The 17,734-nt window shown below is 35.2% G+C and overlaps 1 protein-coding gene across 2 annotated transcripts in view; it reads right to left on the bottom strand.

Annotated features, from left to right (window-relative positions):
• Nucleotides 1-4,078: 4,078 nt before the first annotated feature.
• Nucleotides 4,079-17,734, bottom strand: part of LOC143240963 (phospholipase A2 Scol/Pla-like) — a 30,763-nt gene continuing 17,107 nt past the window's right edge. For both annotated transcript variants that reach the window (XM_076484287.1, XM_076484286.1), the window contains exons 2-4: nucleotides 14,489-14,633; nucleotides 7,670-7,797; nucleotides 4,079-5,761 (exon numbers count right to left, since the gene is read on the bottom strand). In XM_076484287.1, the coding sequence (XP_076340402.1) occupies nucleotides 5,631-5,761; nucleotides 7,670-7,797; nucleotides 14,489-14,631 (402 nt within the window). In that variant the 5' untranslated portion in view covers nucleotides 14,632-14,633 and the 3' untranslated portion in view covers nucleotides 4,079-5,630. The remainder of the gene's footprint in view (nucleotides 5,762-7,669; nucleotides 7,798-14,488; nucleotides 14,634-17,734) is intronic.

Here is a 17,734-nt window from a genome sequence, read left to right as displayed (position 1 = left end):
GTAAACATCACAAACAGATAATATTGTTTAAATCACACCAGTAGGTAATGTAGTGTAAACATTGCTGACAGATAATATTGTTTAAATCACACCAGTAGGTAATGTAGTGTAAACATTGCTAACAGATAATGTTGTTTAAATCACACCAGTAGGTAATGTAGTGTAAACATTGCTAACAGATAATGTTGTTTAAATCACACCAGCAGGTAATGTAGTGTAAACATCACAAACAGATAATATTGTTTAAATCACACCAGTAGGTAATGTAGTGTAAACATCACAAACAGATAATATTGTTTAAATCACACCAGTAGGTAATGTAGTGTAAACATTGCTAACAGATAATGTTGTTTAAATCACACCAGCAGGTAATGTAGTGTAAACATCACAAACAGATAATATTGTTTAAATCACACTAGTAGGTAATGTAGTATAAATATCTCTGAAAAATGATGTAGTGTAAGTCAATAACACCACTAGGTAATGTGGTTTAAACATCTCTAACAAATGATGTTGTTTAAATCACACCAGTAAGTAATGTAGTAAAAACATCTCTAACAAATGATAGAGCTTAAACCACATCAGTAGCTAATGTAGTGTAAACCTTACTAACAGACGATGTAATTCATATCACACCTGTAGCTAAAGCAATGTAGTTTGAACATCTACAACAAATGATTCAGTTTAACCCAAACTGCTAGTTAATCTAAAGAAATGTAGTGTAATAAGCACTAACAGATAACTTAGTTCAAATCATACCAATAAGTAATGTGGTTTAAACATTACTACTTCGTGATGTAGTTTAGACATCACTCTACTAGGTAGTGGGGTTGAAACATTACTACTTGGTGATGTAGTTTAAAAATCAATCTACCAGGTAGTGTGGTTTAAAAATCACTTTACTAGGTAGTATGGTATAAACATCACTCAACTTGATAGTGTGGTTTAAACATTACTACTTGGTGATGTAGTTTAAACATCACTACTGGGTAGTGTTGTTTAAATAGCACTACTTGGTGATATAGTTTAAACATCATTCTACTAGGTAGTGTGGTTTAAACGTTACTACTTGATGATTTAGTTTAAACATCATTCTACTAGGCAGTGAAGTTTAAAAATCAATCTACTAGGTAGTGTGGTTTAAAAGTCACTTTACCAGGTAGTGTGGTATAAACATCACTTAACTAGATAGTGTGGTGTAAACATTACTACTTGGTGATGTAGTGTAAACATCACTGTACTAGGTAGTGTAGTTTAAATATCACTACTGGGTAGTGTTTAAATAGTACTACTTGGTTATGAAGTTTAAACATCACTCTACTAGGTAGTGTAGCTTAAACATGACTCCTTGGTGATTTAGTTTAAACATCATTCTACTAGGTAGTGAAGTTTAAACATCACTCTAGTTGGTAGTGTAGTTTAAACATTACTACGTGGTTATGTAGTTTAAACATTACTACTTGGTGATGTAGTTTAAACATCACTCTACTAGGTAGTGTAGCTTAAACATCACTGCTAGGTAGTGTTGTTTAAACATTACTGCTTGGTGATGTAGTTTAAACATTAGTCAACTTGATAGTGTAATTTACACATCATTCTACTAGATAGTGTAGTTTAAACATTACTACTTGATGATGTAGTTTAAACATCACTAGTAGGTGATGAAGATTAAATATGACTGCTACTTGGCATGGCTTAAATATTACTACTTGGTGATATAGTTTAAACATCATTTTACTAGCTAGTGAAGTTTAAACATCACTCTTCTAGATAGTGTGGTTTAAACATTACTGCTTAGTGATGTAGTTTAAACATAACTCTACTAGGTAGTGTAGCTTAAATATGACTACTTCGTGATTTAGTTTAAACATCATTCTACTAGATCATGTTATTTAAACATCACTACTGGGTTGTGTGGTTTAAACAGCACTACTTGGAAATGTAGTTTAAACATCACTCTACTAGGTAGTGTGGTTTAACCATTACTACTTGGTGATGTAGTTTAAATATCGCTCTACTAGGTAGTGTGGTTTAAATATTACTACTTGGTAATGTAGTATAAACATCACTCTTCTAGGTAGTGTGGTTTAAATATTACTACTTGGTGATGTAGTTTGAACATCATTCTACTAGGTAGTGTGGTTTAAACATTACTACTTGGTGATGTAGTTTAAACATCACTCTTCTAGGTAGTGTGGTTTAAACATTACTACTTGGTGATGTAGTTTAAACATCACTCTTCTAGGTAGTGTGGTTTAAATATTACTAATTGGTAATGTAGTAATAACATCACTCTACTAGGTAGTGTGGTTTAACCATTACTACTTGGTGATGTAGTTTAAATATCGCTCTACTAGGTAGTGTGGTTTAAATATTACTACTTGGTGATGTAGTTTGAACATCACTCTTCTAGGTAGTGTGGTTTAAACATTGCTCTATTTGGTGATGTAGTTTAAATATCACTACTAGGTAGTTTAGTTTAAACATTACTTTTTGGTGATGTAATTTAAAGATCACTCTCTCTGCTAGTATGGATATAATATAAATATAAAATGGTTTTGAGAAGGTAGGAGTTACCATTAATTTTATTTTTCTTATTTGGTGGATGTTGTTGTTTTAAATACGTTTAAAGGGAGCTTTGTTTAATATCTGAAGTTTTATTTTTAACTTTAGCTTAGATGGACAAATAGTTTTTTGTTGTTGTTGTATTTATATCCATACTTAAATATTATATGATAGAGTGCACATTATGGTGCATGTTATAGCATTTAACTCATTAGTTACTTTCTATGGATATTGGCGACAACGTGAAGACTATATTGTCCAACACTACACAGCACTGTAAAGTACTCCTTATGTTACATGTCTACTGCTAGTAACTGAACAGTGAAGCTTGTAACTATTATAAGATGTTGTTTACATTACCAAGTTTAACTATGTCAACCTTTTAAGGTTATCATCTTAATACTGAGTACATGCAAATACTGATGAGTATCATGTAAGGGAACACCATGTTATCAAAGTAAACCTTTAATGCAAACCTATGCTAAAACTAACTGTGTATCATGTGAGGGAACACCATAGTATCAATGTAAACCTCTGTAAAGACTAATTGTATATCATGAGGGATCACCACAGCATCAATTTAAACCTCTGCTAAGACTAACTGTAAGTGTAGAAGGGTTCCTTCCTTTTTTGTTATTAGTGATAAGCTTTTGTCTATTCCTGAAGTGAAAAGTGTACGTTTTCTTTCTTTTTCAGTAGTTTTACTATCTTTTGTTATTGAATGCACATGCCTATCATTTATTATTTATATTTTTGTTAAAATCTTTGTATAGGTTTTTCCAGTAAAGAATATTTACCTAAAACCACAACTTCAAGTTACCAGATTAGGATTTCTGTTGTGTTTAAAAAAGAATTAATTTTGGGGGTGTTAACCTGAAATCAACAATAAAAGTGTGGTTTTTGTTTGGATGTTACAACAAATCTGTGCAGAAAGGTATTGTTATAATGATGAAACCACATCATTGTTACAAGGTTTATGTTTTTTATTTACATATTTCTAGAAATCCAATGATAATTTGTGAGAAGTTAAGTTTGTTTATCCTATAACTCCACCTGGAGTTTTATATTTGGACCTATTAAATGTGTTTTAATCAACTAGAAATGATTTGTAATGTGTCAAGAATTTCTTTTAAAAACATAATTTCATAGCTCCTTTGCTAGCTAATCAATTATAGATCAGTTAGTGGGGTTGGTCACTTCGGGATACTGATGGGTTTTTTCCTGTGTCCTCTTAAGGTATGCATAGAGTTTATGTACTTAATCATTACTGACATGTTTAAGACAAAGACAGAAATAATATTTACATTCAGAACTGGTAGAACATTAACTCTTCAACTGAATTTCATTTTCAAATCCCATAATTCAAAGGATTTCTTTTCCACACATTGTTTGTTCAAACTTTCAACAAACTTATATTAAGTGAGATATTTTTAAGTCACACGTTACTTATTGCTTTTTGATAATAACAAGTAAAATAGAAAATAAAATGTTATTAAACAATCAAGACCAGTGAAGAAAAATACTTTTATTCAGACGTTCATAATTGTTGAAAATTTGGTTTCCAAATTTCATCATTTACTATTCATTGATATAAACACCTCATAACAACACCTATCAACAAAATTGCTTTTGCCTTATTATAAGACATCTAAATGCAGAGGTTATTACTATTTTTTGATTTCCCATGCCATTCGTGGTGTGATCATACCAAAGAGCATAAGCAAGAGAACAGGAATGACAAATGTAAAGAAAAAGCTTAGTTTTAAAGAAATTATACTTCTAGGTCCTCGAGAACTGAACATGCATAAGGGGATGATAATGTGAAAGAAAACAAAGTGAAGATTCTGCATACATAGCCACAACTCTCACTACATATGCAGCTATAGACAAACAATGACAAAAATCAATCTCGTAAACCTCTAATCATGGTTTGTATATGTACCTCTGATAGTAAAGAAAACATAACATGCCTCTGAATCATGTCGTGTTACAGGATGTTTTAGGCTTATTAACTATAATTTCTTGTTAAAAGAGTTGTGTTGTCTATGTGTTTCTAGGAATAAAGTAAACTTACCATGTGTGTTGAAGGTGTTTTAGTAAGGTTAAATTTAATTTCAGCCTGAGAGAGAAGAGAGAGTGTGTTATGGGATTCATATCTTCTATGGTAATATAAAATTATTATAAATTTAATAAAGTGGTTTATGTATTGTCATAGTATCCACATTTAGTTTCTTCTGTTGTCTAAGAAGATATGTATGTTTATCTCAGAGGAATGTGATCAGGTATCAAAAAGACTCCTGTTTGTTGTGTAGATATATTTACTTTTGAGCATTTCTGTTCATTTTATATAAATCCAGATTCTTTTGGTTACACACAAAGACCAAAAACTTAGTCACATGTTTTCACCCAGAAAGATCATGTAAATAACTGGATTGAACCTGTTGTTATTTGTGAGTATTTATATCATTATCATATTTAAGTCAGTGAGAAAATTATTTTTATTCGTTGAATATTGAGGAGCAGAAATATTATCAAACACGGCTTACATTATACTGTACATTATCGTATTTAAGTCAGTGAGTAAACTATTTTTATGGGTCAAAAACTGAAGACTAGAGAATATTATCAGGCACTACCTACATCAATGTTTTACTTTACTGAGTTTAAGTCAATGAATTAATTATTCTTATTGGTTTAATATATGATCAAATTATTTTTTTGGGGGGGAAGAGGTTACTTGGTTGAATGAATTATTGTATACAGTTTACATCTTGTTGCTGAGCTAGAGTTTTTAATTGTTTTAAACAGATAACTGTTGATTCTTGAAGACTATAAGTGTTTTCAAACACTATCTACATTATGTTGAATATTTCCATCTAGGCCTTTCAGCTTACTCTACATTGGTTTAATGTTGAAGGCTATGAACATTATATGAAACTGTCTACATCATGTTGTATCTTATTAGATTTAATCAAAGTTCATGCTTATAGAGCAACAGAATATATGTATCTAGTCTAAGTAACATCTGAATAAACTTCCAAGGGATCTCGCCAAGACTTGATGGTCTACGATTCCACTTTCTGTATGCGACCGGTTGAATATGTTGCATTGTAGGCATCTCTGTGTTCCTGAAGACATTGTGCTAATTGAATATCACACTTACACACCCTGTGGAGACACTTGTTGTTGATTAAACCTTTAAAATAAGAATTAAATAAGGATATATACAGTGGAGTGTTGGTCAAAATTATTTATCACCACATTAATTATACCATAAATATGTCTAACATAACAGACATTATACATTTGTACTCAAAATATAAGTATAATATAAATGTGTCTTACTACCCAACATAACAGGGACATTCTAACATAATACTGAAAATATAAGTATAATACAAATGTGTCTCACAACCCAACATAACAGGGACATTCTAATTTTATACTGAAAATATATGTGTAATACAAATGTGTCTCACAACCCAACATAACAGAGATATTCTAACATAATACTGAAAATATAAGTATAATACAAATGTGTCTCACAACCCAACATAACAGGGACATTCTAATTTTATACTGAAAATATATGTGTAATACAAATGTGTCTCACAACCCAACATAACAGGGACATTCTAATTTTATACTGAAAATATATGTGTAATACAAATGTGTCTCACAACCCAACATAACAGAGACATTCCAACATAATACTGAAAATATAAGTATAATACAAATGTGTCTCACAACCCAACATAACAGGGACATTCTAACATAATACTGAAAATATAAGTATAATACAAATGTGTCTCACAACCCAACATAACAGGGACATTTTAATTTTATACTGAAAATATATATACAATACAAATGTGTCTTACTACTTCACATAACAGGGAAATTCTAACTTTGTACTGAAAATATATATACAATACAAATGTGTCTTACTACTTCACATAACAGGGAAATTCTAACTTTGTACTGAAAATATAAATATAATATAAATGTGTCTCACTACCTAACATAACAGGGACATTCTAACTTTGTACTGAAAATATATGTAAGATATAAATGTCTCACTACCTCACATAACAGAGACATTCTAACTTTGTACTGAAAATATATGTAAGATATAAATGTCTCACTACCTCACATAACAGAGACATTCTAACTTTGTATTGAAAATATATGTATAGTATAAGCAAGTCTCATTACATGACATGACAGGGACATTATAACTTTGTACTGAAAATATACGTATAATAGAAATGTGTCTCACTACCTAACATAATAGGGACATTCTAACTTTGTACTGAAAATATATGTATGATATAAATGTCTCACTACCTCACATGACAGGGACATTCTAACTTTGTACTGAAAATATATGTATGATATAAATGTCTCACTACCTCACATGACAGGGACATTCTTTGTACTGAAAATATATGTATAATACAAATGTGTCTCACGACCTAACATAACAGGGATATTCTAATTTTGTGCTGAAAATATATGTATAATACAAATGTGTCTCACGACCTAACATAACAGGGATATTCTAATTTTGTGCTGAAAATATATGTATAATATAAATGTGTCTCACTACTTGACACAACAGGGACATTCTAACTTTGTACTGAAAATATATGCATAATAGAAATGTGTCTCACGACCTAACATAACAGGGATATTCTAATTTTGTGCTGAAAATATAAATGTGTCTCACTACCTAACATAACAGGGACATTCTCAATTCGTACTGGAAATATAAGAAATGAAACTGATGAAAAATGAATAATATTTCATAAGTATAAAAATATGCGAACTATCTACACATGTAATTATTCTGATTATTATACCTGGAATATATTGTTTCTTCTCCAACACTGAAGCTTCACAAGCATATAACATAAATAATATATGATATCAATAACAGCTATTCTACCACATAAATAAAAATGTATCAAACTTCACTAAGACTATCTCGGCAAGTGTAAAGATCAAACTAGGTGAAATACGCAACCAACACTCTCTGGCCTAACACACGACTTTCCCTGATATTACACTTATAACGATCTACAACCAAGTGTAACAAACCTACCACACACGACTTTCCCTGATTTCCTGATGTGCCACTTATAACGAAGAAAGTACGGCCCACTCTTGTAGTATACGGAACATTCTCTGTCATTGACTCGGTCATAACACCAGTCGTGTAGCATACAACATCTGTAATATACAATATATATGGCATAAAATATTTGTAATGTAACATCTGTAACACAAAGTAGGTACAGGCTGTTTTACTGTAATTCAACTTCGAACATACTAATATTGTGGAAATACTGTACTTAAGTCACAACAGTTCTATACTTTATTCAAGTCACAACAATTCTACTAGAGATGTTATCTCTGACGCAAATAACTAGAATGTATTTTCCATCTCTAACACAGAAGTCAGGTTAGGATGTAGATTACAGTACCTCCAACACAGCTATACAGAACTGTTTCATCATCTCTAATATGAGTAACCATAGATCAGTTTCGGTTAAAATGTAATATATCACCAGGAGCTTCATGTTAGATATAAATAACACCAAAACTATGTATCCAATATATAACTACACTTTGGATATACAATTATTCCGTACAATAAAACCTTATTGGACTTAGAAAACCAGCGGTCAGTAAGGGTTTTCTCCTGAAGCTAAATCACCATCCTGTTGTTGATTGTTAAATATTGGTTTGGTTTGGTTTTTGGAATTTCGCACAAAGCAACTCGAGGGCTATCTGGTGCTAGCCGTCCCTAATTTAGCTGTGTAAGACTAGAGGGAAGGCAGCTAGTCATCACCACCCACCGCCAACTCTTGGGCTATTCTTTTACCAACGAATAGTGGGATTGACCGTCACATTATAACGCCCCCACGGCTGGGAGGGCGAGCATGTTTGGCGCGACTCGGGCGCGAACCCGCGACCCTCAGATTACGAAGCGCACGCCTTAACGCGCTAGGCCATGCCAGGCGTTAAATATTTGACTACGTCCTGTGGTTGGTTGTTTAGTACTATACTACGTCCTGTTGTTGGCTGTTTAATACTGAAACGACAACGTCCGGTTGTTGGTTGTTTAATAATAAAACGACTACGCCCTGTTGTTGGTTGTTAAATGTAAAAACGACTACGTTCTGTTGTTGGTTGTTTAATTTGAAATATATTGAAACTATTATATGATTATCTGTGTTAAAGACGCTGAAATTATGTCTTAGGGATGTGAAAACTGTTATCTACTTATTTGTGTTAAGGATGCTGAAACTGTTTTCTGATTACACTGGGGAACACTTTTTCAGTAACTTTGAGTTGCATTGGATATTTTAACTGATTCTGAAGGAGATTTAGGCGCTGATTTCAAATCTGAAATTAGTTTTTCTCTACAAGCTCTAGTTTGTATGCAATTTGAGGTTAATGAAATTGTACAAATGTGAACTTGCGTAAACCATGTATAAGCATTTTCACGTCCATATATATAGATAGCTTCTAATATTTTGATCATTCTTCTTTTGTTTCAGATCAAACATGGCTTCCAAAAATATATATCATTGCAGAAACAAGCCTGATGCCTTCTGCTACATATGTGGATGCTACACACTCAATCGTCAGAGACGTAACATATCCTCGTTCGTCAAGCGTGCCTACAAGGCATATTTTGAAGTTCATCTTGGTGATCAAGACAAGCAATGGGCTCCTCATGTTGTGTGCCACAATTGTGAGGAAATGCTTCGAGACTGGACCAAAGGAAAACGCAATGGTCTGCCTTTTGGTGTTCCAATGATTTGGCGCGAACCCACCAACCATGTAACTGACTGTTATTTCTGCATGGTAAACACAACAGGTGTTGGGAAGAAAAAACCGACATAAGATTACGTATCCGAACATTCCCTCAGCTATTCGGCCTGCTCCGCACTCTGAAGAAGTTCCTGTTCCAGTTTTCAAAGGCTTGCCTTCATTGGACGATAAAGACATTTGACATGATACAAGCGAACAAGACAGTTGTGACAGTGAATTGTCAGAAAAGTGTACACAATCGGAGAACTGTTCTTCAGACACTGAACCTTTCCCCGTCCCCAAGCCTCTTCCCCAGGCTGAACTGAATGATTTAGTGCGGGATTTAGGTCTTTCAAAGAAAGCAGCAGAGCTTTTGGCATCAAGATTACAAGGCAGAAATCTTGTTGATCACTCTGTTAAAGTATCATATTTCAGAAAGCGTGACCAGCTTTTAGTGACCTTTTCAGAAGACAGACAGTTTGTTTACTGCCATGACATCCAAGGGCATCTCAAAGAACTGAGTGTACCTTACTATAGTCATGCTGAATGGAGACTCTTTTTTAGACAGTTCAAAACGCAGTCTAAAGTGTGTTCTTTCACATAATGGGAATGTTTATGGAGCAGTACCTGTCGGTCACTCAGTGCATTTGCGGGAAGACTATGATGATATGAGAATGGTCATGGACTTATTAAAATATCATGAGCACAATTGGATCATTTGTGTAGACTTAAAGATGGTCAACTTTCTTCTCGAACAACAGAAAGGTTTCACCAAGTTTCCATGTTTCCTCTGTATGTGGGACAGCCGAGCACGAGACAGACATTGGGTCCAGAAGGACTGGCCTATTCGTGACACCCTTGAAGCAGGCATGCCAAATATCATACAAGACCCAATTGTAAGCAGAGATAAGATCATCTTTCCTCCTCTTCACATCAAATTAGGTTTGATGAAGCAATTTGTCAAGGCACTGGAAACCGAAGGTGAATGTTTCCAACACATCATCACAGCTTTACCAGGGTTATCATTTGAGAAGATCAAAGCAGGCGTGTTTGATGGCCCACAGATTCGAACCCTAATTCGTGATGATCAGTTTCTTGCTAAGATGACTGCTTTAGAAAAGGCAGCATGGTTATCCTTTGTGGCAGTCGTTCAGAACTTCCTTGGAAACAATAAGGCAGAGAACTACAGTGAACTTGTGAACAGAATGCTCCTCGCTTTTCGTGATCTCGGGTGCAACATGAGCATCAAGCTTCATGTTTTGAACAGCCACCTTAATAAGTTCCCTGACAACCTGGGGGGCTGTGAGTGACGAACAAGGAGAACGATTCCACCAAGACCTAAAGGTCATGGAAGAACGCTACCAAGGGCGCTGGGACAAAAGTATGATGGCTGACTACTGCTGGAGCATTAAACGAGATTGTCCAGATGAAGTGTACAAACGCAAAAGTTACAAACGCAAATTCCTACCTGAATAAAATACACAAACAAATTGATAAGCTATTCCTATAATAACGAAAAATTAAAAAATAAATAAAAATGTCAAATTGCATAAAATCTGTAGCTTGCAGACAAAAACCGACTTCAGATTTGAAATCAACACACTCAAATTGACTATAGAAAGGTCTTTTTTTAAATGCAACAAAATGAGTGTTCCCCAGTGTTATTTGTATTAAATATATTGAAACTCACCTTTACATATTTGTTAAAGTCCAATCTGCGTGTCTGTTACGAACAATTTACTACTATTTACAATGTATTACAAAAACAACGAACCATTTACTACTGAACATCTGTTACGTTTGTAACTACAGTTTACTATAATGTTTAACATATATATATGTTAAATATGTAACCAAATATGCACTACCAGGTTCCGAATCTACTATATAAGAGCATATACAGTGGTACCTCGGTTCTCGAACGACTCCCTTCTCGAACAATTCGGTTTTCGAACATATTGTTTGAGAAAAAAAATGTCTCGGTCGTCGAACATAAACTCGGTTCCCGAACCAAGCTGTCGTGGCTCGAACCCCTGAAATAACCCGACTGATGACTCGAACGACCCTTCGACCATTTTCGGCCCAAAACATTTTACCCGCACCTGTCGCTCAGTCCACACCCCGCTAAAATCTGCTGTGAACGTTCTCGTTTTTATTTTTGTTTTGTTGTTTTTCTAAATATTCTGATTAAGTAAGCCACCATGGGGTCAAAGAAGGATAATGAAAGCATCAAACCAAACAGAAAAGTTGTTAGAGCCACAATAGAGGTAAAAAAAGATCTCATAGCGAAGTATGAGAGTGGTGTTCGAGTGCCTGACCTTGCTACACAGTTTGGTATGGCGAATTCTACAGTCTGCACCATACTGAAAAATAAAGAGGTTATCAAAAGAGCTGATGTTTTAAAAGGAGTGACAGTGCTTATGAATTAAATATCACAAACAACGGAAGAGGTAGAAAAACTGTTGTTGATTTGGGTAAACGAAAAACAGTTAGCTGGTGATAGCATTTCTGAGACCATCATTTGTGAAAAAGCAAAGCAGTTGCATGCTGACCTCCTGAAAAACACCCCTGGAATGAGTGCTGATACAAGTGATGCCTTTAAGGCTAGTAGGGGGTGGTTTGAAAGTTGTAGGAAGAGAAGTGGCATACATAGTGTGGTGAGACATGGAAAGGGTGCCAGTTCTCACAAAGATGCTGCTGATAAATTTGTTAGGGAATTTAAGGACTATGTAGAAGCTGAAGGTTTTATTCCCCAACAAGTGTTCAACTGTGATGAGACAGGCCTCTTTTGGAAGAAAATGCCAAAGATGACCTACATCACCAAGGAGGAGTAGTCACTGCTATGAATGACAGGCTTACTCTATTGTTATGTAGTAATGCAAGTGGGGACTTAAAACTTAAGCCTTTGCTTGTGTACCATTCTGAGAACCCGAGGATTTTAAGGAAAATAATGTCCTGAAAAGTAAACTAAATGTCATGTGGAAGGCTAATAGTAAAGCATGGGTAACCAGGCAAGTTTTTTATGGAGTGGGTCCATTAAGTGTTTGCCCGAAGTGTAAAGAATTACTTCACGGAAAAACAGTTGCCACTCAAGGCCCTTCTTATGATGGACAATGCACCTGCTCACCCACCAGGCTTGGAAGATGGGTTGGTGGAGGAGTACAGTTTCATTACGGTGAAGCTCTTGCCCCCTAACACGACTCCTCTCATTCAGCCCATAGACCAACAGGTCATATCGACCTTTAAGAAACTCTACACCAAAACATTGTTTCAAAGGTGCTTTGAAGCGACCTCTGACCTGTGTCTGAGTTAACCCTCAGAGAGTTCTAAAAAAATCACTTTAATATCCTCCATTGCTTAAGGATCATAGACAAAGCCTGGAGGGAAATATCTTTGAGGACCATGAACTCAGCCTGGAAGAAATTGTGGCCAGATTCAGTAGCAGATAGAGACTTTGAAGGCTTTGAGGCTGAGCCTGTTGTCGAGGATATTGTCTCACTAGGCAAGTGTATGGGCTTGAATGTGAGTGGTGATGATTTGGAGGTGTTGGTGGAAGACCACAACACTGAGCTCACCACGGAAGAACTCTAAGACCTTCAGTAGGAGCAGCAACAGAAAGCAACAGAGAAAGTGTCTTCAGATGAGGAGGAGGGATGGGAGGATGTTCCTGGTTCATTAATCAAGGAAATGTGTGGGAAATGGGGAGAGTTACAAAGTTTTGTGGAACAATTTCATCCTGACAAAGCTGTAGCAAACCGCAGCATAAACCTTTTCAATGACAATGCCATGTCTTACTTCAGCAACATTTTAAAATGCAAACAGAAACAAACCTCATTAGACAAGTTTTTAGTGAGAAATAGGTCCAGTGAGTCTCAAGCAGGTTGTAGCGGTACAAAGAGACAGAAAAGAGAAAGAACCCTAGAAGGAGAGATACCTGACGTTTTTTATGGAAGGTGACTCCCCTTCCAAACAATAATAACCCTCCTACTCTCCACGTTCCTCACCACCTTTCACTTACGCCATCAGCTCTTCTCAGCACAGGTAAAGTGCAGTTAAATTTTCATTTATTGTTTTTTTATTGTGTTTATAGTTTTTGTGGTTGACTTCATGCATGTAAGTATTATTATACAGGTATAAATAAGCAATATGTTTACTTAAATGCTTCATAATGCGTAATATTTGGAGGTCTGTAACGAATTAATTTAATTTACAGTATTTCTAATGGGGAAAATTGATTCTGTTTTCGAACAGCCTGCTGGAACGGAATAAGTTCGAGAACCGAGGTACCACTGTATTTTGTTGTATATGTAAACAGCCACCATCAAACAATGAAATATGTTTTAATTCAGACGTATAATACCGGTGTCCCTATTATAAACGTGAGGGCTTTTAAAGCTAAATATCGCGATTGGGATCCTTGCAATAAACAGTGTTCAGATTTGGGCTTAAAAGAGGCTAACATTTAATAAAGGTTATAGTTTATTCCTAGCAGTTACTGGTAATTACTTCAAACTGTGATGATAATGGCACTATCATAGATAACGCTTTATCGAGCTAGTAATTAATTCCAGTCAATAATGGCTATGACACAAGATCGGCGAACAACAACGGTTTGATAAAACGTTAACCCTAACGAACAATTGGAAATGCAATCATAACCAAGTAGTGTTTTTAAAAAGTACACTTCAGTAATATTCCTGAAAACATTACGCGATCCAGACAGATCCAGGTCAATTTATTAGTACGATTTAGTCGTCCTTCCGGCTGCTACTTGAAGCTGGTAGGTGTTTGGTAAAACTTTAGTCTCGTCTGGTAGGCTGATCTGTTATCACTGTTGGCAAATTTAGTACAGTAATAACACTTTTCAAAAACAAGCATTTATTGATAACAATATTCTTGAAGTTCGAACTGGTGCAACTGTATTTGAAGCAAAAATAAAACCTTGTTGTTGTTGTTTTTTTTGCTAAAGAACCTGAAACGAAAGCAAACTGCAGTTTTATAATGTGTTAATTGTCAGTAAAATAGGTTAAGTCTTAACTCTACCACAAGTACAGGAAATTAAATGATATGTTCAGAAATTATAGTAATAAACAAATATTACTTATCGATTGGGTCCACGGGTTCTCCTGTGCCTCCGAAACCGCACCAGTTTCCGTAGAAAATAAACACCAGTGGACTGAAACCAGTCAGTTTTTTTACAATCGAGGCTAAGTCACGAAGGCTCCGCCTGGAACGACTTCTCATATCTAAACAAACACATAAAACTATTACATATATTTGCTGAAACCTATAATGAGAAGGTCAACCTGCTACTGTATATCTTATCTGTAAACGAAACGAGCAAAAATGGAACCAAACTTGTAACCTACTGAGTTAAGACCAATCTACCGCTGAAAACGTTAATATAAAACTACAGGGTGAATGTCACCTTCACTTTAATAATTTAAATACAAACTTACACGAACAAGATAAACCTCTGATTGAAAACATTGATATATAACTACAGGGTGAATGTCACCTTCAGTTTAATAATTTAAATACAAACTTACATGACTAAAATAAAACTATGATTGAAATTTCGATAGATAATTATGGCGGAAAGTCGAGCCTACATTCGACTACCATAATTACGTGCCTACATAATAAAAATCAACGTACAGATGGAAGCCTTAAAACCTAAAAGGTCAATATAGAAATGAATATCTTAACTATAAGCCTACAGAATGAATATGAACCCAGATTTGTAAATCTTACTTTCAAATCAACCTGCAAGGTGAATATCAACATATTTTAAAACATTAACTGATAAACGAACGAATAATAATAAACCTTTCAAATGAAAACTTTAAATAATACAAAGTTATGACCAACGTAGAACATGATAGTCTAACATTGTAAAGATCAAAGGCACGAATATCTAATCTGTAAACCTACAGGGTAGAGGTCAACATAAATTTCAATATCAGGACTGTATACCAAAAGAAATGATAAACTGAGAATTAAATACTCTGACAATAAATAGGGCGAAGTCAACTTAAAATAAATATCTTTATTACAAACTAACCATGAACTATCAACCAATAGCTAAATACATTGTTATTAAACTTACATGGCGTAGATCAACAGCGGAAGGTAAAGAGTTGAATATAAACCTATAAGGCAAAGGTCATTTAAAGGTTCTAAATCTTCACTACAAACATAGGCCTGACATAGCCAGGTGGTTAGGGCGCTTGACACGCAATCTGAGAACTACGAGTTCGAATCTTTGACCAAACATACTCACCCTTTCAGTCGTGATGGCGTTATAATGTGATAGTCAATCCCACTATTTGTTGGTAAAAAAGTAGCCCAAGAGTTCGCGGTAGGTAATGATGACTAGCTGTCTTCGCTCTAGTCTTCCACTGCTAAAATAGGGTTTGTTTTGAACGAGGGCTATCTGCGCTAGCCGTCCCTAATTTAGCAGTGTAAGATTAGAGGGAAGGCAGCTAATCATCACCATCCGCCGCCAACTCTTTTACCAACAAATAGTGGGATTGATCGACACATTATAACTCCCTCATAGCTGAAATGGCAAGCATGTTTGGTGTGACCAGGATTCGAACCTGCGACCCTCAGATTAAGAGTCGAGTGTTTTAACCACCTGGCCTGCCGGGCCTGCTAAAATAGGGACGGCTAGCACTGATGGCAGTCGCGTAGCTTTGCGCTAAATTCAAAACAAATGAAACCAAACTATAAAACTAGAGAGCGAAGATCTATATAAGGTTCAATATCTTCACTACAAACCAGCCAGGGATTATCCAATATGAGCTGAATGTTTTGAATATAAACCTATAGGGCAAAGGTCAACTTCAAGTTCAATATCTTGATTACATTCCAAAAAAAAAAAAAGCTTTTACCTGAAATCTAAGTTGTGAGAGTCCGAATGTTAATCATGCTAGATTTGTTTGTCTGTGATATTTGTGCTTTGCCCACAACGGGTATCGAAAGCTGGTTTCTAGTACTGTAAGCCAGAAGACATACTGCTGTGCCACTAGGTGGCTACTCGCGTTAGAAAGGGAGGAATTTAAGGCATGTGAAATCATAACCAAATTCTAAAAGTAAAATATATCATCGAAAACTAAATGTTTTGTTGTTTATTAATTTAGAGGTATGCAGATTATGTTTAACTGAGTGACACTTATTTATTAAAATAATGTGACTGTGGCTGTCGCATTTTGCACATTCAAAGTTGTTTTAGTACAATATACTGAACTATCCGTATAACTTCTTACGGATCTTTACTTCAGTGCAGTGAAGTTTGAATGATGTTCGTGACACAATAGTAGAGAAATGCAATACGTACGTGGAAATTAACAAGTGGAATTATTAAGGTTCGACAATCATTTAGTAACCAACACGTTAAAATGGGTGGTGAGAAAACCACACGTTCTTATGATCATTAAACTAACTTTATTATCAGTTTTACCAAAGAATCAACCAAAGATGGAAATTATTAAAGATCTGGTGTTAGAAGTAGGATTAGTTTGATAAAATAAATGTATTTGTTTGTTTGTTTGTTTGTTTTATGAATTTCGCATAAAGCTACTCGAGGGCTATCTGTGCTAGCCGTCCCTAATTTAGCAGTGTAAGACTAGAGGGAAGGTAGCTAGTCATCACCACCCACTGCCAACTCTTGGGCTACTCTTTTACCAACGAATAGTGGGATTGACTGTCACATTATAACGCCCCCACGGCTGGGAGGGCGAGCATGTTGAGCGCGACGCGGGCCCGCGACCCTCGGATTACGAGTCGCACGCCTTACGCGCTTGGCCATGCCAGGCCTCAAATAAATGTAAAATCAAACTTCAAAATGGCGATAAATGCTCGACGTAAAATAGAAAAAAAACAACAGAAATTATCAAAACCTCTGGAGAAAAGAAAAGATGTTATGTAGAAAAATTATGAACAAAAATGAAGTTAATGGAAGACAGAAGAAGCCACAGATCATGAGCCAAGAAAAAAAGTTGTTGCATAGACCAGGGGTCCCCATACTTTTTAGACCTGCGGAGCTTCACTTCAGAAAGAAAAAAAGTAAAGATCCTCCCATTGAGTGGTCTTGATTTTATAAAATTAACTATTTTTATGGCATCACCAAATGCCTCCTTTAAGTCCTCTAGCATTCGTTTTATTGCAAGTGCATGACGATGAAGACAGCAGTGGATACTCTCGATGTCCGGGTTTCTCTTTATTTATGGGTGCCGCTGCGCTTGAGAAGTTTCCAGTTATAACTGCAGCCTCACCAGTGCAAATACTTTAACAAAGCTGCCATTCGATTTCATGTTTTTCCATAAATAAATCGACCAGTTTA

Source organism: Tachypleus tridentatus, chromosome 13 (genome assembly GCF_004210375.1).
Source record: "Tachypleus tridentatus isolate NWPU-2018 chromosome 13, ASM421037v1, whole genome shotgun sequence".
Taxonomy (NCBI): domain Eukaryota; kingdom Metazoa; phylum Arthropoda; class Merostomata; order Xiphosura; family Limulidae; genus Tachypleus; species Tachypleus tridentatus.
Note: the sequence above shows the minus strand (reverse complement) of the source record. Positions and strands in the feature narration are given on the sequence as shown.